A 24,483-nucleotide genomic window follows, 5' to 3' on the forward strand; every position below is an offset into this window, starting at 1 on the left:
GTTTTATTTAAAAAAAAAAATTCCTAAGAAAGGTAAAAAATTAAAACTCTTATTTCCAAGAAAATAGATTTAGAACAAAATTTTCATCCAATCTGTAAATTATTATCCCATTAACAAATCTGTAAAATGTTCGACTGTCGTAAGGGCAAGATTCTTGAGACAATTTCAAGATCCTCCTCTTAAATACCCAATGCAGCTAACATGAAACACCTCTCTTAACCAGGATACCCAGAAGATGTGAAAAGTATGATCTTCATTACCAGTTACCACCAAATTCTAACAGTAAACAGAACCTGAAGCAGATCTAGAACAGAAGGTGCTGATACACAGGCTTTGGATGATGAAATCAAAATTATGCACACGAAGACATGGAACCACCTAGCCAATTCCCATACTAAGTAACTGATCCAAAACAACTTGCTGATAAGAAATAGGATTTTTTTTTTAAGAAATAGAATTTTTATACTCTTTCGGGAGGTAGGCTGCATGGCAGAACAATAAGCCAGAGAAGATGGTCATACACCAAGTTTAATTCTTCCTCAGAATATGCACTGTGACAAGTGGGCTACCTCCTATAACTAGATAACTTTCCAGATACCCAACAGTTTCTTATTTTTAAATATTTACCTCATTTTAAAATTGGCTCAAAAACATGGATAGTGATATGGACAGAGGAATATACACATGATGAAACAAATCTCAGTAAAATGTTAGCTAGCATCTAACTGGTAGCTATATGAATATTCTCTGTAAAATTACTTCAACTTCACTATTTAGCAATTTTTGTAAAATATTTTAAAAACTGGCCCAAGAAAAGAAGCTCATACAAGACTGGTAAACCAAATGCAATTTATAATGTCTAGGTAAATAAAAAAAAAACAACTTAATTCACATAAATTATTAATACTAAAATGAGTATAAGCCCCAAGACAGGGATGACCAAAAAGCAAGAGAATAATTCCTGAGCATACCTCTTCATTTCTGTGGACAGTCACTATGACAAAAAAGTAAATGCAAACCTGCTCTCCAAAGGCATTAAAATTATATCTAAAAAAAAACCCTGTTGTAAATCATTTACTATGTATACATTAATGTTGCTACAAACACTAATACAATTAAAAGGAACAAATGGAACTGGATTTCTTATACTTGGGAGACATAAAGCTCCAGGATTAAATTAAAACCCCCAAACTAATGGTCCCAACGAAGTTCATGAGAACCAAATTTGCGTGTATTTCAATTATCTCCTAAAAAGATGACTCAAAAATAGGAATACAGTTTTTTGCATAGAAAGATGCCACATCACAAAGGTAACCCATCCTCCCTAAACTGATAGATTAATTTAATGACTAATACAGAACAAAATAGAAATTCCAAAAATAGATTTCAATATACCTGGGAATTTAATAGATGATGAAGGTGGTTAATATCAAATCAGTTAAAAGATAGACTTTTCAATAAATGGTGCTGGAGATTTGGGTACCCACTTGGAAAATACGAAGTGGAACTATATCTCACACCATGCATAAGACAAACCCAAATGGAATAAAGATTAAATGTAAAAAAAACAAGAACATAAACACCCTAGTGGAAAACAGGCAAATCCTTTATAACCCTAGAGTAAGGACAGGGCTTTCCTATGATTTAAAACCCAGAAGCCACTTTAAAAAACAATAAATTCAACTTATAAACCTCTTAATGCTATTTAAAACATGCACTGGTATATGGCAATAATAATGAGCAAAGTCAAAAATAGAAATGAAAGTCTAGCAAAATATTTGTAATTCATATTACAAACTAAAGGCTCCTAAATTTTTTTTAAATCTGATAAGAGCTTGACGGAGAAACTGATTTTAAAAATATACCAAAAAGAAAAAAAAAAATAGATCAAGATACAAAAAAAAAAAAAAATGGGCAAAAGATATGATCAGACAAGTTAAGAAAAAACCAGAAACAGCCCATAAATACATGGAAAGATGCTCAACAATATATGGAAAGATGCTCAACAATATCAACGACCATTTTCACCCAATTGGCACAAATCCAAAATCCTAAAAACACATGATTTCTGAAGCTATATGGAAAAAGGCACTCTCCACGTTATTGTTGAGACTTAAATGGTATAATCTGCCAATATTATCAAATAACAGAAGTGGCTTTACCTTTGCATTCAGCAATCCCTTATCTAGGAATTTACTTTATTGCTATACACACACCTTTCTAAACAATACTGCAGCACGTATGTAACAGCAACAAATTACAAACAACTCAAATGTCCATTAATAGGAAGACTACAGAAATCAACAAGCGTATCTATGCTCCAAACATTAGGAGTTATTTTTAAAAAGTGTGGAAGCCCTCTTGTAATAATATGAAAATGTTTCCAAGATACATTGTTAAGTGATGAAAGCAAAGCACAGAACAGAGTGGATAAAACATAAGATGCATAATTGTATTTACTTAGAATTACATGAAGAAACTTGGAAAATACACAAGAAACTACTCAAAGTGGGACAGATATAGGGAAAAGAAGACAAGGGGAGACGGGGTGAAAATGAGATTTTTTCATCGTATAATCTTTTTTGTCCCATTTTTCAACCAATTCACAAAATAAAACCATTTTTTAAAATTTAAATTTTTAGATTCTGTCCACTGTTTAAAATTAAGGTTATGACAGAGCATAGAAAGAACCTGTCTGTTCAAGTGTTAAAACACTGGTAAAAATATTAAAAATCACAGGTAAAACAGCATGGTACAGATACCAAATTCTGATAAATGGAACAAAACAGTCCAGAAACAGCACCTAAGACATAAGAAATTAGCAAACAGAGAAAGGAATGGATTACAATTTTAGAACAGCTGGTTAACTACTCTGAAAATCTACATCATTATTATATCATGCATCAAAATAAATTTCAGATAAAAAGTTCTTGCAACATTATGCTATAAAAAAGTAGCAGAGGGGTGCCTGGGTGGCTTAAGCTGGTTAGGCGTCTGCCTTCGGCTCAAGTCATGATCTCAGGTCCTGGGATTGAGCCCCACATCGGGCTCCCTGCTTAGCGGATAACCTGCTTCTCCCTCTCCCTCTGCCCCTCACTCCACTCATTCTCTCTCTCCCCATCTCTCTCTCAAATAAATATATAAAATCTTAAAAAAAAAAAAGTCGTGGAAAATACAAGTGAATATTTATTTCATTTCTAAAATACTTTTTAAGCCTAAAAACAATCAGAAATTGCAAAGGGTAAAATATTTTGACTTAACAGGAAAGAAAAAGATTCTGCACATCACAAATCAAACACATACTTAAGTATAACAACACACCAGAAGTAGAAAACACATTGTTCAACATCTGGCTCCAGGTCTTTTGGAATGAAGAGACACAAAATAAACAAAACCTAATATACTACATGTATTTGCATAATTTTTGGTTGTTCTTTTACTATTCCTCACCAGTATGGAGGCTCAATAGCTGTATTACTTCCTCTCCAGTGGACTATGTATACCCAAAGTCTAACAAGTTATGATTTCAACATAAAATTTCAGCACTTAACTAAACATTTTGTAGATTTTGTTTATCTCATGTATATAAACAATTTTTGTTTTAGCTCTTTTGTTTCTAATCAAATAAAGCTAGACTGCCTCACATGCCTGCCACAAACAACGACTCATTTTTGCAATAACCATAGGGGAAAGGGCATTATTCTGCTTGTTCTCCTGACAGTCTAATTAATGTTAGGGCGCATCTAATGTACTTCATTTCAGGGAAGCAAATGAGCAGGCAAGTATTTGGTCCATTTAATCCATTAGTAACTTACTCTTATTTCAGTTCACCCACAGATCTATTCATATGATACTTTTTTGGGGGGGGTAAAATTTATTTATTTATGTATTTATTTGACAGGGAGAGACACAGCGAGAGAGGGAACACAAGCAGGGGGAGTGGGAGAGGGAGAAGCAGGCCTCCTGCTGAGCAGGGAGCCCGACGCGGGGCTTGATCCCAGGACCCCAGGATCATGACCTGAGCCGAAGGCAGCTGCTTAACAACTGAGCCACCCAGGTGCCCCCATATGATACTTTTAATACCTTAACTAGATTTAAGGAATCCAAGAAGCCTATCTAAAAACTATCTAAAAAAAAGGAAAAATGCTCATCAACAAACGACTCCCTGATTTCACAGATGACCAACGCAGCAAGACAGTTACTGGGAATCCGTGGCAGTGTGTTAACTTGCTCTGCTGTACGGCAGCTAGCTATTGTTCCCCAAGACCAGGAAGCCACCTAGTCTGGTTATGTTACAGTGTGAGGCAGCAATTGCTCTGGCCCTGCAATAAGCACAGAGGGCATAGCTTGTAGGTCTAGTGAAAACAAACGAACAAGGCCGCAGTCCTAAAGTTCAAAGAATCAGTATTTATGGCATTAAAATGCTTTTAAATTTTGTATATGAATAAGAAAAAGTCACAGCAGATGAAACAGGATTGGAGAATATTCTTTTTTAAAAGTATGAAATATCCAAATCTATTTCTTAAATACAATAAAGTCGAAAATAGCACAACATACACACACCTATAATAGCACAATATACACATCACCTATAGTCAAGATTTTGCCTTTTTTTTCCATTAAATAATAATTTTACTGGCTAAGCCATTTTAAGGTTACAGATATCATGATATTTTATGATGACATAATTCAATATGCATCTCTAAAAATTAAGGACACTGCCCTTCAAGACCACTATATCATTTATACAATAATTCAAGTTTCTCCAACCTAATTCAAATTACCTGTGAATTATTTCTTTGTTCAGTCTGCCTTCCACCTCTAGAAAACGTCTGATTTTTTTCCATCCAAGGTTTTTTCTGAGTTGCCTGGCATGTTACATTGGACCAATTTACACTACCTGCAACCAGTGAGATTTAAAAATATGATTTATTTATGAAAGATACCAAAACCTAAATTATCCCTTAACTTTGTGTACTGAAAGTCAGTTACTATCCATGTAAAACTGGAAATTTCTCTACAGACTTTAAGTGGTATTCCAGTTCTTAGTAACAGAAGTGCCATCTTGCAGAATACCCCAATTTCTCATTTGAGAAATTTTCTAAGTTTTATCAGCCCAACTGTACTTTCAAAGTAATGTGAATCTCTTGGAAGACTTCTAATTTTTTGCAGTATCAGCAAGCTTCATGCTTAAAAGCAAAACTCTGACATGGACAAAGAAGAAAGTATAGCAAAAACACTATGCAGAAAATAAGTACCTGTACATATAGATGATTCCACATGCTAAAAATAAAAACAAAAAAGACAATTATTTTCCGCTTAAGAGTCAACACCATATGCCTTGCAAAATGTTTCATAACTTAGTCTAGTGTGAAGCATACTTATTTACCATCCTAGAAAAATACTTCTCCATACATATTTTTCATATTAATATACAAAATACATTTTGATCCATTCTATTACTATGGGAATTGTTAATGAAAATAGATACTTGAGCTTTAGAGAAGATACAAAGATAATACTGACACAGATGAACGATAAAGAAATCAAAGCAGTGTTACATACATTCATGGTGCTAGAATCGGGATTTCTCAAAGCCCCTGCTGCAGGCTGGTTGTTGCTGTGTTTGGGACTGCAGTAGCCACTATCACTGTCAATGTCAGCTTCACTAGCCCCCTGCTCACTAGAGGATTCAGCAGTAGGGTGGGACGCTCTTCTCCTCCTGCCTTTGGACTTCCAGAGCATGGTGGCAGAGCTCTCTGAGAGAGATTTGTTAGCAATATCCGACGGGAAATCTATAAAGCAAGGAAGGTGTGACATCTCTTTGTGAGGACCAAACTGATAAATTCTTGTTAAATTATCATTAAGGTCATAAGAAAATGAAGGTATCTAACTTCGTAAATGGAGGAAACAAGTAAAAAATTTTTTGGAGAAGATCATCAAAAGGTAAGATGTTCCTGACAAATTGGTTTATGACATGTATTTATTATGACAAGAGAGTATTTGTATAAATATTAAAACAAACCACCATTACCCGTTTAAGAAAAATAACATCACTAATCCTTTTGAAGTCCACTGCATACCCCGTCCACCACTGCATCCTCTTCCTCCCCCAGAAGTCACCTCCATATAGAATTCTGTGTTTATCATTTCCTCCCTTTTTAAAATAGCTTTTTCATGGATTTTTGTACTCCTAAAACATAAATCATGTAATTTTGCAGTTTTTGCTTTATAAAAATGAATTTATACTGTCCATTTTCTTTTGTGACTTGCTTCCTAGTCTGCCCCATTCCCCCAACATTAGTTTTGAGATTCTGATGCATATGGCTGTAATTCATTAATGTCACTGGAATCTAGAATGCCTGGGTATGATGAACATACCACACATTGTGTTTATCCTTTGTACCACTGATGGGACGCTTGGGACTGTTTTGGGGTTTTGCATTATTAATACTGCTGTAACCACTCTTACACAGACATTTGAACATATATGTGCGCATGTGGAAGTTTAAGATAAATACTGCTGGGCCTTATGGCATACACATATTCGACTTTACTCAGTAATGCCAAATCATTTTCAGTCAAACTGTTTAAAACAGTTTATAACCCAACAGCAAGATATAAATATCCACAGTGATCCACATATTCACCAAATACTTGATACTGTCTGCTAGGCTATAATTTTTGCCAATTGTTAGATATAAAAAGATGGCTCATTGTGGGTTTTAATTTGTATTTTCTTGCCTAATAATGAGATTTGGTATCTCTTCTGATGGTTTTAGCCACTAATGTTTTCCCTACTGTGAAATACTTAATTTTATTTTTGGATTGTTTGACTTCCGCCTATTTTTCTACTGATTTGTCTCTTACTTTTGTAGTTCACAAATTGTAATCAAAAGACATTAAAAAAAACTCTTACAATGTCCTCCTACCCTAACAAATAACAATTTTCCTTTTTCTATATTTCCGCCCATAATTTTTACACAGCATTAATGCAATTTTGAGTTGGGCTATTTAATTTTTTTTTAAGATTTTATTTATTTATTTGACAGAGAGAGATAGCAAGAGAGGGAACACAAACGGGGAACTGGAGAGGGAGAAGCAGGCTCCCCACTGAGCAGGGAACCCGACGCGGGGCTCGACCCCAGGACCCCGGGATCATGACCTGAGCTGAAGGCAGTTTAATGACTGAGCCACGCAGGCACCCCGGGCTATTTAATATTATGTATATGTTCTTCATAATTATAATGTGAGAAGGCAGTATTATTCCACTAAGTGGATGTTCTACACTTCTCTTGACTTGTCACCTGTTACTAAACATTAGGAAGCTTCACTGTGATACTTCAATTTGGATCTTTCATCAAATAGTCCTTTTTCTTTCTAGGGAAATATATCCATTTTAGATACATTCACAGGGGAAGGACAATTGGGTCAAAAGAAAGATTCCTATAGTCCTACCAAACTGTTTCAGCCCCCTGGTGTGTCCCAGAGCCTCAGAACAAGGTAGGATCATTTTCTTTATTCATTCATATGAATTTTTTATGTCTTCATACTAATACTTTTTCAGTGATAGGCATAGTAAAAAACTCTTTTCCAAGTTTCTGGCTCATTCTTCCACTCACTTTTGATAGACAGAATTTACTTCAGAAAGAGTTTCCTCCCTGCCGTCATAAAGATATCTGCCTATATTTTCTTCTACAAACGGGTTTTCCCGTTTGTCCTTAATGCACGGGTTGTAAATTTGGGATCTGTAATGCTATCTGTGTTATTTTCCACATGTATTTCCACATACATATGAATCTATTTCTGGGTCCCCTGTTCTAATTTTGGTATACTGCATTTTTTTGCATAAGCCTATAGGAAGTAAGATAGTTTAATAGGTCTCGATATTTAGAAAAAAAGCTCTAGTTTATCAAGTTCCCACAAAATTCCTGTTAAAATTTTGATTAGAACTGCACTGAACCTACAGACTGACTTTGGGGAAAATGACATTTGCAGTATCAAATCATCCTATATGAACAGGATATTTAGGGTTTTTTTTTTTAATGTCCTACCATAAAGATTTTCTGCATAAATGTCTTATACATCTTTTATAAAGTTTATTCCCAGAAACTTGTATTTTTGTTGCTATCATAAATGGCATCTTTTCTCAAATTCTGTTTGTAACACACTGAAATGCACTTAATTTTTGTATGATATCTAATCATCTTGTTAAACTCATTAAGTACAAGCTTGTGTTCAAGAAAAAAATGTGTTACAATTCCTTTAAGTTCTAATATTTCATCCTACCTGTGACTGATACCAATTAATCCTCAGAAATTAGAAACAAATTAAACAAAAATATTGATAGAATGTACAATCCTCAGAATTTGAAAACAAACTAAGTAAGAATACTGATAAAAGGTATTATCTTCTAATCAAATTTTACCTTCACTTTTCATTTTCTTTTTACTTCTATTAAAGCATAGTTGACACACGTTACATTAGTTTCGAGTGTACGACACAGTGATGCTAAAAGCGTCTATACGTTATGCTTTGCTTACAACAAGCGTAGCTACCATCAGCTACCCCCAACCCTCTGAAAACCATCAGTTTTTGTTCTCTGTGTTTATGGGTCTATTTCTGCAGGGTTTGGTTTTTTTTAGATTCCACATATAAGTAAAATCATACATTTTTTGTCTTTCTCCATCTGACTTATTTCACTAAGCATTATAGCTTCTGGATCCACCCAGGTTGTTGCAAATGGCAAGATTTTATCCTTTTTTATGGTTGAGTAATATTCCACTGTATATACATACCATGTCTTCTTTATCCATTCTCCATTCATTTACCTATGGACACTTGGATTGCTTCCTTATCTGGGCTATTGGAAATAATGCCGCAATGAACATAGGAGTGAATATATCTTTTCGAATAAGTGTTTTCATTTTTGGGGGGGGTAAAATACCCAGTAGTGGAATTATTGGATCATTTGGTATTTCTATTTTTAGTTTTTTGAGGAACGCCCATACTGTTTTCCATAGTGGCTGTACCAATTTACATTCCCACTATCTGAGGGTTCTTTTTTCTCCACATCCTCACAACACTTGTTATTTCTTGTCTTTTTGAGTCTAGCCACACTAACAGGTGTAAGGTGATTATTTTGTTGTGGTTTTGATTTGTATTTTTCCCTGATGATTAATGATGTTGAGCATCTTTTCATGTGTCTGCTGGCCATCTGTAGGTCTTCTTTGGAAAAATGTCTATTCAGGTCCTCTGGCCAATTTAAATTGGATTATCTGGGCTTTTTAGAATTGAGTAAATATTTTAGATATTAACCCCTATTGGATATATCATTTGCCAATATCTTCTCCCATTCAGTAGGCTGCCATTTTGTTTTGCTAATGGATCATCTATTCATTTTCTAATTCTTATGCTTCAGAAGATTGTCTTTGTGGTCACTAAATGAGCAAACTAAAGAAGTAAGGATTTTTAAAAGCAGTCCCAGGGTTTAAAGCATGTAGAAGTCACTATGACTAGGAATAACCAAAACAGAAAACTCTGTAATATATTACATTGTGATTCTTTCTATAGCCTCTCCAAGCATTTGTTAGTCCATTAATCTCACCGCTTTATGGCTACAAACTACACACAATGACTGTACTAGCAAGAAGATTGTTTTTTAACGGATTCCCAGATCCCTTCTTACTCCTAATGGATCTAAGCAATTGTAAAAAAAATAACTGAACTGATGTCACAAAAGAAAAGGTACAGCCCAAATGAAAGTTTGCACCATCAAATTTATTTTAAGCCAGAGTGGAGTCTACAGAGGGGTAAAAAGTAAATGTGCCTTTGAGCAGATCTAATTCTTGGCCTTCAATCATTAACAAAAATTTTTTTACTAGCACCAATGACAATGGGTGAGGAGATAGTTATTTACTGTGTTTATGGGTCTATTTCTCAGCTATTAAGCTGAGATCAGAGATACAAACTGGAATTTAATGATATAAACTGGAAAATATTTTTATCTATTACCAGGCTAAAGCATCTTAAAGTTTATACAGTCCTCTAAAAAATTCTGGACAAAATGATATCCAACTAGTCCAAAATTTTTCTTGACAGGATATAGGTGCCACTGACAGGTTTGGTTCAGATCTATGCTAAAATATGGCACAGAAAACTTGCCAAGTTCTTTCTATAAAGATATTATACAATATTAAGAGTATTTTATGAAGGGCTTTAAACTAGTTATAAAAAACATATGATTTTAATTTCTGCCAAAATGAGTCCTCAAATTCTTACAATGTCTGTAATATTCCATCTCTGATTTCTGAACTGCTCCACTACTATACGGGGATAAGGACACCTCAAACCCTCCCCAAAACTGCACATTAGCCAGCAAACAAGTTGAAAGAACATTATGGACATGGACTGCTTTTATCCTTCCTAGAGAACTTCACAAAGTGTCAGCATAAATGAAAGAATGAAAGTCTAGAATCCTGAAAAGTGGTATAGTCTACAATCATAAAGTCAATACATGAAAACAAATAAAAAACAGTGATGTATACATAAACACTCTTGCTTACCAGTTTGCTGTGAAGCATCTACCAGAAGCACAATTTTTGATCGATTATCAGGACCTGCTGCATTTGTCTCTTTCTGAGTAGCTACATTTTTCACCAGTGGCCTTTTGCTTTTTATGTGCTGTTGTAAAAGCTGTTGCTGATTTAAGCACAAAAAATAATAATAATAATAACTTAAAATCCTACTCAATGTACTAAACATTATAAAATACGTATCTACTACAAAACACACCTAAATGTATGCTCTAAATTAGTGGCTTCCAACCCATGGGGAAAGAGGGCTACTGTATTAGGAATTCATGACATTATCTGCATTTAATTATACATTAAATGATGTATTATACACACACATTGATACTATTTTTCAAATAACTGTTAACACTACTATGACTAATAAAATATTAATTCATTTTAAATTATTACTTGTACTTCATATTTTCTCAATCAATAATTAATAAATGATAGAAGTATAATCATGTCATATAAGGGGTTATAAATTTTTATTTAGAAGAGTAACAAAAAGGGTAGTAGCTTATCCAAGGGATAAATTTTTCCTTTCATGATAGCAAGAAAGTACAAAAACAATTCTGCTTTAGAGCTTGGAAAGAAAATATGAAAAAAAACTGATCCTTTCCTTCATTTTTTAAAACAGAAGTATTCATCACTTAAATAGCGATTTATACAACAGAACTCTGAATTTAACTTCCTAAACTGAAGAGCTGGAAATGCACTCTGAGAAATCATGTTTCTTCACCACCTGAAAGTTATATACTACTACCTTATTTCCAATACTTGTTTCCTTACATTCTCCAGAGGTCCCAAAACAACTTCCCTTGACCCAGTGTTTTCCTGAACAAATACTAATAGCTTTTTAAAGCAAACTGTGCTGCATGTTTGTATTTTAATTTGTAAAAAGTATGCCAAAAGACAGCAAAGACTTCTCACAGAAGAAGCTGGGCTAATGGAATCTAGGAAAGCATCAACTCCTTGATGATAGAGCCATAGATGCATTTAAGAAATCACTCTACCTTCCATTAGCTCAAAAGCGCTGAGAAGAAACATGGCTTTTCTTCTTACTTGCTTTGATGTTAAGGCCTCAAAATAAAAGTAACCTTTTAGTTAAGATATAGTTAACCTAGAATAAACCTTAAATCTCTTGTGTTTTCAAGGCCTTCATGTCTTTTTTTTTTTTTTTACTTAGTCAAAAGACTGGTCTTAAGAGTGGTTTCACACATTTATCTTTCATTTTCTTTAGCCCTAGGAGACCCTCCCTGTGTTCATATAATACAGTAAAGCAATACATGACTAACAAAGTGCTATTGCTACTAAAAATTCACAGAATAGCAACAATGAAGTTGAAGGGACTGAATGAATCACAAATGTTGTTCTCCATAATATCTCCTGCTGATTTCTGAAGACTGAAATATAGGAAGTGCATTAGTCATTCAACACCACTGGCATGGATCCAACCTACCACTTATAAACACTGGTGTCGCTATGTAATTTTTATCACTAAATTAAAATAATCTGGAAATATCTGTGTATTACGATTAAATAAAACTCTCCGAAGGAACCAGAATACGACTGTAAATCATATCATCGATTAAGAATAAGACACAATAAAAAACAGGAAAAATTATTTTATAAATGCTCTACCCTTGATTATTTTATAATAGTGAATGAAATGTTTTATAGTAAATTCAGCATCAAGGCTAATCAATACAAGTAACAAATTACTATTATTAACAGAAATATCAAACATAAAAGCCAATTAAAATAAGTCACTTACTTTTGGTACAACTGGTCCTCTGTTACTGTTTCTGCTTCGATGACTGGACAATGGGAAGACCTGTCCAAGCTGATTTGGACGCTCAGTGCACTCTGTGGTTATAGTATTTACAGTATTTGCAGCCTGAAAGGTGTTGGAGTAAGGTGTAGGAAAAGGATGATAGAATCCCATAACTTGGGCACATGGTGCTGGCATCAGCTGATAGTATGTATACTCTGTAGAAACAGGTGGCTGAGCAGATATAATGGGGTAGGCAAGGTATGGTCCAGCAGGGTTTGGATTGGGCTGTTGCCATCGTATATCATTGTTATATAACGGAAATTGTCTGTTAAAATCAAATAAAAAAGGAACAAATCGATTGACAAGTCTGAAAGTAATGCTGAAGCAAAACCTCTTAATTCATTTTAATTTAAAAAAGTACAGAACAGTGCCTTCATAATAAAAAGGAGACAAAATTATCACCTTATAAATTTCTTTGCTGTAATTAGAGATTATTATATACATGTAATAACAACTTAAATGACAGTATAAAGGAATTCAACCTGATAGTCTACTGCATTCCAAAATTTTAAAAGTACATACCATTCTTATTTACAACTCTCTCCTCAACCTCCTCAGGGTATTTCTGCCTACAAGTTAAACACCTAGTTGCTGGATCTGCACACAAAGGCAGTCCAAAGTTCCCACCCAATGCTAACTACTGTGATGGCCTTCTGCAAAAAGCAGGGTAAGGTGATCCCTGTGTAAGGTGATCATTACAATGGGTGATTTGATTCCTCCATCTCTTGTTCTTCAGCTCAGTCCCAGGGCCTCCTACTCCTCTCCCATACTCCCCGAACCATTTGGCCAAGTCAAGCTCTTTTCCTGGCTCCCCTCCTTGGCAATGGAAGCAGGTTCCTGGTCCAAGGGAAAGAAGAGAAAGAGGTAAGCCTGTCCATTGCCATCCTATCCCTAGCATTAGAGCCTTTTCTAGTGCAATTCCTATAAAGCATCAGCAAGATTCTTCCTGTCTCAGCAGTCCTTACAGAAGGCTGCTGCAGAAGAATGAGTGGCCATGGGGAGCTGGAGCATTGAGCTTTTCCTCACTATTCCCATAACCAAGCACAATGGAAAAATGTTCACTGCCATAATTAAAAAAATACTTTTAATCTGCTGGCTGGTTTACTCGTGAATTCTCAAAGATTATTTAGTATGCTAAAAAAAAATTGACTGTACTTTACACTTGGCCATTTTGTCAAATACAAAAAAATAGTATTAAATTTGGTTTTTAAGTCGCTTCAAACGTAGCCCTATACAGGTCAAAATTGTTTGACATAATGCTAACCTCAATTGAGAAGGATCCCTTATTCTTGTCTAATCCCCAAAACTATAGAGTTTTAGAGATTATTAACCTGAATATTTAATATTTCATACAGTAGCTTAGTGGCCTCATATCTCTTACATCAACAATATCTGAAAGAATGTGCCTTGGCAAACTAGTGTGCCACATGATGGCTCATAGGTGTGCAGAAATATTGACTGCCTTTGCCTTCGGGGTGGTTGAGCAGAGACTCGAGTCCAGCTACCTCATCCATCTGTCCCAGAGTGCTAGAGAAATATAATTTTCTATATGTGATATTATTTGTAAAAGGCTGAAAGTACTTTTAATAAAGCAATAACATGAACTACACCAACAAAGTACTAATCACTCAGATAGTCTAAGCAGGGTTAAAAAGGCTATCACGATTATCACAAGTTACACCCTAACCACCAAGTCACGCATTATCTGAATTGCAAGCATTTTGCTAAATCACCCTGTGACTATAGCACAGAAGCTAAATTTAAACTAGAATCAGAGTCCAGAAATATATGTTAACCATAAACACTTCAATGTTAAGAACTATCCCTTGGTATTTTCTTCTTATGCCCGATTGTCCTGGAAGTTAAAAGGGTTTCCATTAACCACTTTCTGAATATTCATTCCTCCCTTTACATCAATTTATTTCAAAGTAAGTTTAATGACTTATTGTAGGAGATACACCCAAAAAACTCCATTTTCTCTCAAAAAGAATGAGAAAATAACCCACGTTAACAATTTTCAAATTTCTACTTCATTTGGTTTTATTCATTTCTCTTAAAAAAGGGAAATGGCTGATGTTTAAAAGTTACAAATGAAGGGGCGCCTGGCTGGCTCAGTTGGTGGAGCATGGGACTCTTAATCTCAAGCTTGTAAATTGAAACCCCATGTGGCTGTAGAGATTACAAAAAAATAATAATAAATAAACCTAAAAAAAGGAAAAATTACAAAAGGAAAAAATGAAGAAGTATGCCTTGCCAATTTCTGTATTTTCCTACCCACCCCTCACAAAAAAGGAAATAATAATAAACAAATTACCTATTGGACTGGTTTTCCTGCACAAATGGATAACAAGTAATCAGGTAGCTGGGAATTGGAGTTGGTTCTACACCAGAAACATTTCCATTATCATTTGGGAGTGCCATCGGGATCATAAATGTATCAGGATTCTTCTTCTGGGGAATAAATGGCTCTACCTCAGCTGAGAGCTTGACATTCTTCAAAGAGATAGTAAAACACACTATTAATAAAGGAGCAAAAAACTTAATACAAATTCACAATTTAACAATGGAAGAGTCAGTATTTACAAACAGTAATTAGATCTCCTCAGTATTAGAAAACATCCAAAGGAGCAGCAATGTCAAATTAAAATAACTAAATATGATTATTTAGGCAAAGCCATCAAATAAAACAGGGAAACACTTATCAGAAGTTATTGCATTTTAATGAAATCATTTCTTACATAACTAAAGCTGTTAAAACAATCAAGAGTACAAGGAAGTCAGACTTGAGTCCAAAAATAAAGCTGGTAGTACGAAATGTAGCTCTTCAGACAAAACAATGCTTTTAACTAATTTTGTTAGGAGGGAAAATCATTAAACAGAGTTCTGAAGGATACTCACTTTGTATTTGTTTGACTAGTCTAAAAAATAGTCTATTTCTATCCATTTCAGGAAATTAGATTAGTATGGTTTAGTTAAAAGGAAGGAAAATGTCCAAGATTAATGAAAAAAAAAACTTAACATAAAGGCAAGAAACTTTTGGCTCACAGTTAAACTAGGAGAAAAAAATGAGTGCTTCAGGGCACCTGGGTGGCTCAGTCATTAAGCGTCTGCCTTCAGCTCAGGTCATGATCCCAGGGTCCTGGAATCGAGTCCCACATAGGGCTCCCTGCTTGGCAGGAAGCCTGCTTCTCCCTCTCCCACTCCCCCTGCTTGTGTTCCTGCTCTCGCTATCTCTCTCTGTCAAATAAATAAAATATTAAAAAAAAAATGACTACTTCAGTTTCCCAGTAGACATAGAGTATGTACTCTCAGTTTATTTTGTATTTTTTCTTACAAAAATATCTACAGAAATTTAAAAGATATATTTAAAAAACTGAAGTATTTTAGGATGCACATGTGGGTGACAAAACTATAAAGAAAAGTAAATAAGATCTGGGATAAAAGTCAGGACAGGAATTACTCATATGAAATTACTCATGTGAAAGAAAGTTGTGATCACGAGGAGGTACCTGGAGAGCTTCTGAGTGCCTGACAACGTTCTATATCCTAACTTGGGCGATAATTACAGGGCATTCACCTCGTAATTCATTTAGCTATACATTGCTTTTATGCAGTTTTCCTTCTTTATTTAACAACAAATTTCTTAAATTTAATTATAAAAAGAAAAAACCTATAGACACATTCTTCAAAGGTAGAATGTTAAAAACCACATAAATATCACAATCTAAAAAGATATTAAACACTTCTTTAAGAAACCAGTAAGTGAAATGCAATCCAGTGTTTCAATCATTCAAATCAATTACCTCAAAGCAATAGTCCTAACTAGAACTTCTATCCAACAAACCCAGTAGGATGGCATTTATCGGAAGCTCTGAGCAAGGCAGAGTTCCCAGAATAAATGTCAGGCATGTTTCTCACAAAGGTAATAAGTAACAAATGTAAGAAAATCTGAAGACAAAATCTGGGGCGCCTGGGTGGCTCGGTTGGTTGGGCAACTGCCTTCGGCTCAGGTCATGATCCTGGAGTCCCTGGATCGAGTCCCACATCGGGCTCCCAGCTCGGCAGGGAGTCTGCTTCTCCCTCTGACCCTCCCCCCTCTCATGTGCTCGCTGTCTCTCTCATTCTGTCTCAAATAAATAAATAAAATCTTTGAAGACAAAATCTAAAGACTTGATATGCTCAATAGGATAGCCTTTATTCAGACAAATTATTCTCTAAAAAGAGTCCACTGGAAATATTCAGAATGCTTGTAAAAAGGTGGGAAGAGAGAAGAAATCTGAACTATTTATTGTAGTATCAATTCAATATCCTTCCTACCTGATTAAACTTTGAAATCTACTTTTATACTCTTAACCGAATATGAAATAGAGACAGTACTTGCACTTACGAATACAGTATCTGTGAACTCAAGCTGGTTTCTTGAATTTGAACCCTGAAGGCAAAAACTCCTTCAAATGTTAATAGTCTAAGTCAGTAATTTTCACTGTGATAGTCAACAGAACTCAAAAATTATTTGTGTAAGATATAAATTATCAATCTAATAAATGTTCCCCCAGGAGGAAATTTGGGGAAAAGGCTGATTTTCAACAATAATGCACAGATAATGGAAACTTGCTTTATATAGTTCATGCATAAAAAGAGGAAAAATTTAAATCACATTTTAACTACACTGAAAATGTAATTTTTAGGATATCTTTGAAAAACCTAAAAAGTCCTTCTGAACATATGAGAACTCTCTGAACAGTTCTATAGATCTGTATTAGAAGGCATTAGCAAGAAATGATTATATCAAATTTCCATACGAAAAGGAAACAATACTAATATAATTATAAAGAAATAAGACAATTTAAAGATAGTAAGTTTCCTAATACCTCCCCACCAAATAGTACCAACTCATAAATTACTTTGGTAAAAAAATTCAAATTCTTGCTCAAGTAAAAAGTTGCAACAAGTTTTTATACTTAGTTTCATTTTCTTTGTAAGCGTTTTATGAACTTAGGCAGCCCACGGTCAAAACAGTGTCATACATAATTTATAATTGATATCTGTACATATACACAGTATATGCCCTTAAATATCAAAGTTTGCAATGATTTCTATTCTAAGTGCAATTCTAGATATCAGAGTTCAACAATAAAACTCACAAACACTGAAGTGATCCTTTGTTTTTAGCAAAAAAGAGAAGCTGCTGTAGTCAACAGCTGCACAAACAGAAGATGTCACTAGTAGGAACAGACTGGCAAACTTTCTCCTACAGTTACAACTCTCTATGGTCTTAAAAGTTGTTTGTTGTGACTTTGGGGCCTTCAGTATCATACATTAAAAATGAAGCATCTGCTATTCTCAGGCCTAAAAAGTAAAGATAAATCCCAAACTATTTTTAAAATTCCACATAATAAAGGCCATATAGACAATATGTTAAGTAACAAATTCTGGCAATATTTCAATTATATTAGTATAGAAATCAAAGAAAAATGTCCTACCTAGTGGACAAGAAAAGTTATAAAAAATTAGACTAGTTACTTCATACAATGATATTCCTTAGTTTGAATTTTTTAGTCTACTTTGACAAGATCTATTTTTTTGGAATCAGAAATTTTATATAAAATAAGTCTAAACTACACAAAGTCTAACTTCCTGTACTACTATTTGCTTAAAAAAAACTACCTACATAGTAAAATTATCTTTATCTTTCAGAAATTATTTCAGAATTTTCCAAATAATGAAAAATCATAATAATCCCAGAAACCTGTACTGGGGGCAAAAAACATAAGCAGTTTCACATTCTTTTAAATTTAGCATATATTAAAACAAATGTCAATAATAAAACTTCTTTGATGTGAATAATCTAGAAAATCCAAGAATTTATCAGAACATGAAAATATAAAAGCCTTCTTTAAAAGAGTGTATTAAACAAATGCACTCAGATCACTGAGAGCCTATATGAATTCAACAAATATGCACTGAGTACATGTTCTGGAAAGAGTGCTGTACTAAACTGGTTTAGGGAAAATGGGCAAACATTACTATGAAGCACCCAACAGCAGGAAATGCAAACTAAACTCCTCTGGGACAGAATCTCCAGAAGAGTGCAAATAATTTTCCCAGATTAAGCAACAGAAAAAAAACACCCACTTAAAATCAAAACTGAAGTAGAACATAATAAGGCACTCTCCCACAGTGAAATTTCAGTATGTACCACACACCTACAGAAAAAATATGACCATGGAAACCCTCTACATCCTTTGTATATTAAAGTAAAAATACAATATATCAAACATTAAGATATTTTACATCTCATGGCAAAAGAAAAATAAATATCTTCCAAAGGAAAAAATGACTAATGCTTAAAAGATACTTGCTGGCTGTATTGTTTTTGATTGGAATGACTTATACTGAAAGTAAACACTTGACAAATCAATTGCAGTAGTTATACATGTAAGTTTTGCAAGACTTCAGAAAATACTGAGAAAAAAAATCAAATTAGTTAACTGAGACTGCCCACTTGATTTACTATCAAATCTCTTCCTCTTTTCTTAAAACAGATTTATACCTAATCCTATTAAAACCTGATGGTACTTTTCTAAAACTTATTACTGGTTTTTGGATTATCTAATTTATTAATTTTGGGTTTTATATTTCTTTTCTTCTCTTGCTTTGATAGGGTTTTCCTGCTAACTTCTAGCTCTGGACACTTGATTTTTATTTACCTTTTAAAATGTTTAATAATGAAAGTATTTATGACTATGCATTTGCCTCAGAGTATAGCTTCAGCCACATCCCATAGGTTTTCATATGTATTACTTTTTCAATAACCCATAATTCCACTTTTTTATTTCCTCTTGATCAAGGGCTTAGGAAAAATGCCTTTTTAAATTTCCAAAGGTCAGGGTGGCTGGGTGGCTTAGTCGCTTGAGTGTCCAACTCTTGGTTTTGGCTCAGGTCATGGTCTTGGGGTCCTGGGATCCAGTACCACATTGGGCTCCCTGCTCAGCAGGGAGTCTGCTTCCCCTCTCTCTCCCTCTGCCCCACCCCCCACGCTCTCGCCACCAAATAAAGAAATCTAAAAAAAAAAAAAGTTAAATTTCCAAAGGTTATTTTACCTTCTTTTTGATTAGAAAAGTATTATTTTTAAAACCTGTTAAGATAAATCATTTACTTATAATCATTAAGGCCAACTACAAGTATTATTAAATAATAAATGTTTTATAGTAACTTATTTAGAATATATTTAGTTTGCAATACTATTTGAAGTTTATCAATTTAAAGGAAAGAATTATAAGCCAGATGATTTTGTATCTTTATTGGTGAACAGCACTTTGCATGAAGTCATATGTATTTGTTCCATGTTTGCTTTTCTAAGAGTTAAAGACATTGGTGATTAATAGGTTTTTTAATTTTTTTTACATTTTTTATTTTTATAAATATTTTTTATTTAAATTCAATTAACATATAGTAGTATTGGTTTCAGAGGTACAGGCCTGTGATTCATCAGTCTTATACAATACCCACTGCTCATCACATCACATGCCCCTCCTTAATGTCCACCACCCAGTTACCCCATCCCTCCACCCCCCTCCCCTCCAGCAAACCTCAGTTTGTTTCCCATGATTAAGAGTCTCTTACGGTTGGTCTCCCTCTCTGGTTTTGTCTTGTTTTATTTTTTCCTCTCTTCCCCTATGATCTTCTGTTTTGTTTCTTAAATTCCATATTATCAGTGAGATCATATAATTGTCTTTCTCTGATTGACTTATTTCACTTAGCATAATAACCCTTTAGTTCTATCCATGTCATTGCAAACGGCAAGATTTCATTTTTTAAAAACTTTATTTATTTATTTATCTATTTATTTGACAGAGAGAGAGAGAGAGAGAGCACAAGAAGGGGGATCAGACAGAGGGACAGGGAGAAGCGGGCTCCCTGCTCGGGGCTCGATCCCAGGACCCGGGGATCATGACCTGAGTCGAAGATGGCCGCTTAACTGACTGAGCCACCCAGGTGCTCCAAGATTTCATTTTTTGCTGCATAATATATATATTACACATCTTCTTTATCCATTCATCTGTCAGTGGACATCTAGGCTCTTTCCATAGTTTGGCTACTGTGGACATTGCTGCTATAAACACTGGGGTGCAGGTGCCTCTTCAGATCACTACAGTTATATCTTTGGGCTAAATATCCAGTAGTGCAATTGCTGGGTCGTAGGGTAGCTCTACTTTCAACTTTTTGAGGAACCTCCATACTGTTTTCCAGAGAGGCTCCACCAGCTTGCATTCCCACCAACACTGTAGTAGAGTTCCCCTTTCTCCACATCCTCACCAATATCTGTTGTTTCCTGACTTGTTAATTTTAATGATTCTGACTGGTGTGAGGTGGTATCACATTGTGGTTTTGATTTGTATTTCCCTGATGCCAAGTAAAGAACTTATCTAGGGGCACCTGGGTGGCTCAGTCGGTTAAGCATCTGCCTTCAGCTCAGGCCATGATCCCAGGGTCCTGGGATTGAGTACCACATCCAGCTTCTTGCTCAGCAAGGAGCCTGCTTCTCCCTCTGCCTGCCACTCCCCCTGCTTGTGCTCTCTCTCTCTCCCTCTCTCTCTCTGACAAATAAAATCTTTAAGTGAACTTACCTAATGTTAACATTCTAAAAATTAAGCCAATGTTTAAATTATTTGATAATACAAAATATACTGTAAACTTCAAGTGTTTTGTCACTTCTAAGGCTATTGTTCATTTTTAAAAAATGTCTGAAAACACTGTCTTAAATTTCCTAAAAATAGAAACATTAAGCCTTTATGAACAAATAAACTCCATGACTTATTTTTCACATCCCTTTACACCAACTTTCCCCCCTTAAGGACCAAAAAAAAAAAAAAAAAAAAAAATTATACCAAGTAATAACTGTTCTTAGAACATCTAACTCTGGCAATTAAAATTAAATTACTTGTTTTGATTTAATACAGTCTTGCTAAAAGAGAATACCCCTGAGATCCTCTTTTGGTTATAACATTCTTTCAAATAGTCACTACTGCAATTAAGACTATTATCTAGCATGTATTCCAGTAACTTACTTTTTATAATCTTGATCAACATATATACAATTTATCCTTTTATCAAAGATTTTATTTTTTAAAAGAGCAATATGAATGCCTTCAGGCAAAACATGCTTAGATTTTTTTTTTTTTAAGTTACACTTGTGCAAAACTCCAAGGATTTCAATTAGGTTAACATGAAATGCACAGTTTGTATGAAGTACTATTTTTTTAAAAAATCAAATTTCTATAAATTGCTAATCACTAGAAGATTATAAGTTTTAACGCTGTAGGCATTCCCCAAAATTCTGAATATAAGCCAACATATTTAAAATGAAAAAACAAACATTTTGTGAGGGAAAATGGAAATCCACATATCACATATATTTTTAATGACTTTTACCTACCTAATTCACTTCATTAGTAAATATATAAAAGTGTACTCCAAATAACCTGGAAAAGCCATTACATTACTCTATGGTATAGTGGAAACAATGAAGAACTTCACAAGGTGGAGAAAGCTCAGTTCTGGCCCCTAATCTACCATTAAATTAATGGTTCTTAGCCTTTTTTCAGTGATAGATTCCTTTGAGAATATGATGAAAATAATGGAGTCTTGCCCCAGAAAAATGCTAATATAAAATGAAGCACACTCCTTCCAGGTCATCCATGGACCCCTGAATTAACTGTCTTCAGCCTAAACAAGGCAAAGCAGCATCACTTTTCTGTATCTAGGTTTCTTCTGAGTATGTAGCAGGTGGGAAGAGAGGGTGGTTAGAATTATTCTCTTATTTAAGGTTAGGCTGAGGAAGAGGCAGGAGGTACTAAAATGAAAAAAGGAAGAAATTCTTCAACGGAAAACCTACATTCATGATTTCTTTCCAATCCTTACATTTCTACAAGGTTTTAATAGGTTGTGGACTTCGGAAAGATGTAGGATGAAAGAGGAATAGGTTCTCTAGTTTAAATAATCTGCTCACAGCACTTGCTGTTAAGATAACCACACACAAATAGCTATGCTAAATAGTTAATTATATTTCCTTTAAGATGAAAGGAACCATAAGTATACATATGGTAGCATTACTGGTTACAGTTTTGGCATCATGATGAAGGACCAGAGTTTAACCTTTTCATTAGTGACACATATACAAGAAAATTGTTCAAGAAAATTTCCTATTCAATTGTCAGACTTTGAAATTAAAGGCATTTCTGATAGATGCCCTAAAATTTTTTTTTCATTAGATTGGATATAGCCTGTATATAGAATACTCTGGGTCACTAGAAAGCCAAGAGGCTCTGATCGATTTTGCTTTGGTAAATCCACGTATTATCTCATAAAACTCATCTGTTTTCAAATTCATATTCTCATAATTTTTTAAATTAAAGGTTTTGTAAAAAAAATAAATATACGCAACTAGGAATCCGCCTGCTAAAAGAGCCAGATTTCAAAATCAAAATTGCCTCTGACTAGCTACATAAATACATATATACAGGAATTTGGAAATCTTGTCTCATTTCCTCAGATACTAATTATCCATTTGTAAAACAGGCAAATCACTGTTTTTTTTTCTCCTTCATCTATTTCCCTAGCTCAACACTGGGCAAAGCCTTCAAATGAAGAGAATGCATAGCGAATAAACTTCGATTTCATCAAATTTTAAGTCGTTTCATAGAGGGCTCAAGGATGGAAAATACTAACACTTTGCGGGGGGGCGGAACAGCTTATTTTGGATTATTATTTACATTTTTATCATCCCTGCCTCCCAGTAACTACTCGCATGGATAATGAGGAATTTAATACAATTAAAACCAAAATAGAATACTAATGGAACTACTCTGAATATGAAACCAGTCTCGGAAATGCATTCATACTTCGGATCCACATTCTTAAAATATAAGCTCAATTTTTCAAAAACACTAATTTTTGCAAAATAATTGGACAGAAAGACAGGGGAAACCCATAGTATTTCATACCTTAAAGGAAACACCTCCCTAAAACCACTGCAAAAAACAATGCTCTGCTCAACGGAACGTTGATCTAAAAAAACCCATAACCCCCCTGCTCTATAGTTATCACACATTCTCTGACAGTCTTTCTGGGTGAGAAGCCTTCGAAAGCCTTGCCACCTTGAAAACACATTCCAGAACTAAAGGGGGGGGGAGGTTACTCGCTGGAAGTTATAAACCCTCCTCTCAGGCAAGCACTGACAACTTGGGAGTCCTCTGGCCCCTAACGCCAAACCACAGAGGAGGGGCAAAAACGAGTCCCCAGCCCGGGGGAGGGGGGTAACCAGGGCTGGAAAAGCCCCCGTCCTCCGAGACAGCAACTGGAACAATGCAGGAGTGGGGCGCCGCCAGGCTCTCCGGCGAGGGGAGTCAGCTCCCGCAGGAACCCAAGGGCTCCGGCGGTCCAGGCCCACACTCAAAAGAGACCACGGCCCCTCCGGAGGAAGCGGCGACCCCCAGCACCCGGCCCGGCCGGCCCAGCCCGAGCCCGCGTACCTGGTCAGTGGGGGCTCGGTCCATGGCGCCTGCAGCCGCAACGGGCCTGCGTTAGTCGGTGTGGAAAGCGCCTCGGGCCGCTTTCTCCATGGCCCCCCGCTCGAGTCGAGACAGGGCTCAGGACCTCCGCCCCTATCTGGCTGGCCCCGATACAGAGTCCGGCTACGCCACTGACCGAGGGGGTGGCTCCAGCCCCGGGAGAAGAAGGAGGCGGTGGCAGCTTCGGGGAGGGATCATCTGGGACGGAAGCCGAGGAGGGCCCAAATAGGCGGCGGTAGTAGTTGAAAATGGCGGCTCGCGGAAGGGAAAGGGGGGAGGGGCCGAGAGGGGGCGTGGGCGGAGTGACAGCAGAAGTCCTGAGCAGGTGGGAGCGGGAGCCTCCGCTGGCTGACCCGGAGGCTGAGGCCAAGTGGAGATTCCTGTAAGCAGGTGCCCCAAGCCACTCTGCGCTTTGAGCCGGACTTAACTGTCCCTTTGGACTGTTAAACTAAGGAGGGTCGGGCCACTTGGGACACAGAACACCCGGGTTCCAGTCTTC

The 24,483-nt window shown here is 35.6% G+C and overlaps 1 protein-coding gene across 1 annotated transcript in view; it reads right to left on the bottom strand.

Annotated features, from left to right (window-relative positions):
* SECISBP2L (SECIS binding protein 2 like) overlaps positions 1-24,187 on the bottom strand; it is a 61,467-nt gene extending 37,280 nt beyond the window's left edge. Inside the window, exons 1-7 of the mRNA XM_028100220.2 lie at positions 23,946-24,187; positions 14,726-14,904; positions 12,352-12,676; positions 10,566-10,701; positions 5,566-5,795; positions 5,259-5,283; positions 4,785-4,900 (exon numbers count right to left, since the gene is read on the bottom strand). Coding sequence (XP_027956021.1) covers positions 4,785-4,900; positions 5,259-5,283; positions 5,566-5,795; positions 10,566-10,701; positions 12,352-12,676; positions 14,726-14,904; positions 23,946-23,969 — 1,035 coding nt within the window. The 5' untranslated portion in view covers positions 23,970-24,187. The remainder of the gene's footprint in view (positions 1-4,784; positions 4,901-5,258; positions 5,284-5,565; positions 5,796-10,565; positions 10,702-12,351; positions 12,677-14,725; positions 14,905-23,945) is intronic.
* Positions 24,188-24,483: the final 296 nt, after the last annotated feature.

This window comes from Eumetopias jubatus, unplaced genomic scaffold (assembly GCF_037043125.1).
Source record: "Eumetopias jubatus isolate StellerSeaLion01/CBP00866 unplaced genomic scaffold, mEumJub1_p1.0 scaffold_7, whole genome shotgun sequence".
In the NCBI taxonomy this organism is placed as follows: Eukaryota; Metazoa; Chordata; class Mammalia; order Carnivora; family Otariidae; genus Eumetopias; species Eumetopias jubatus.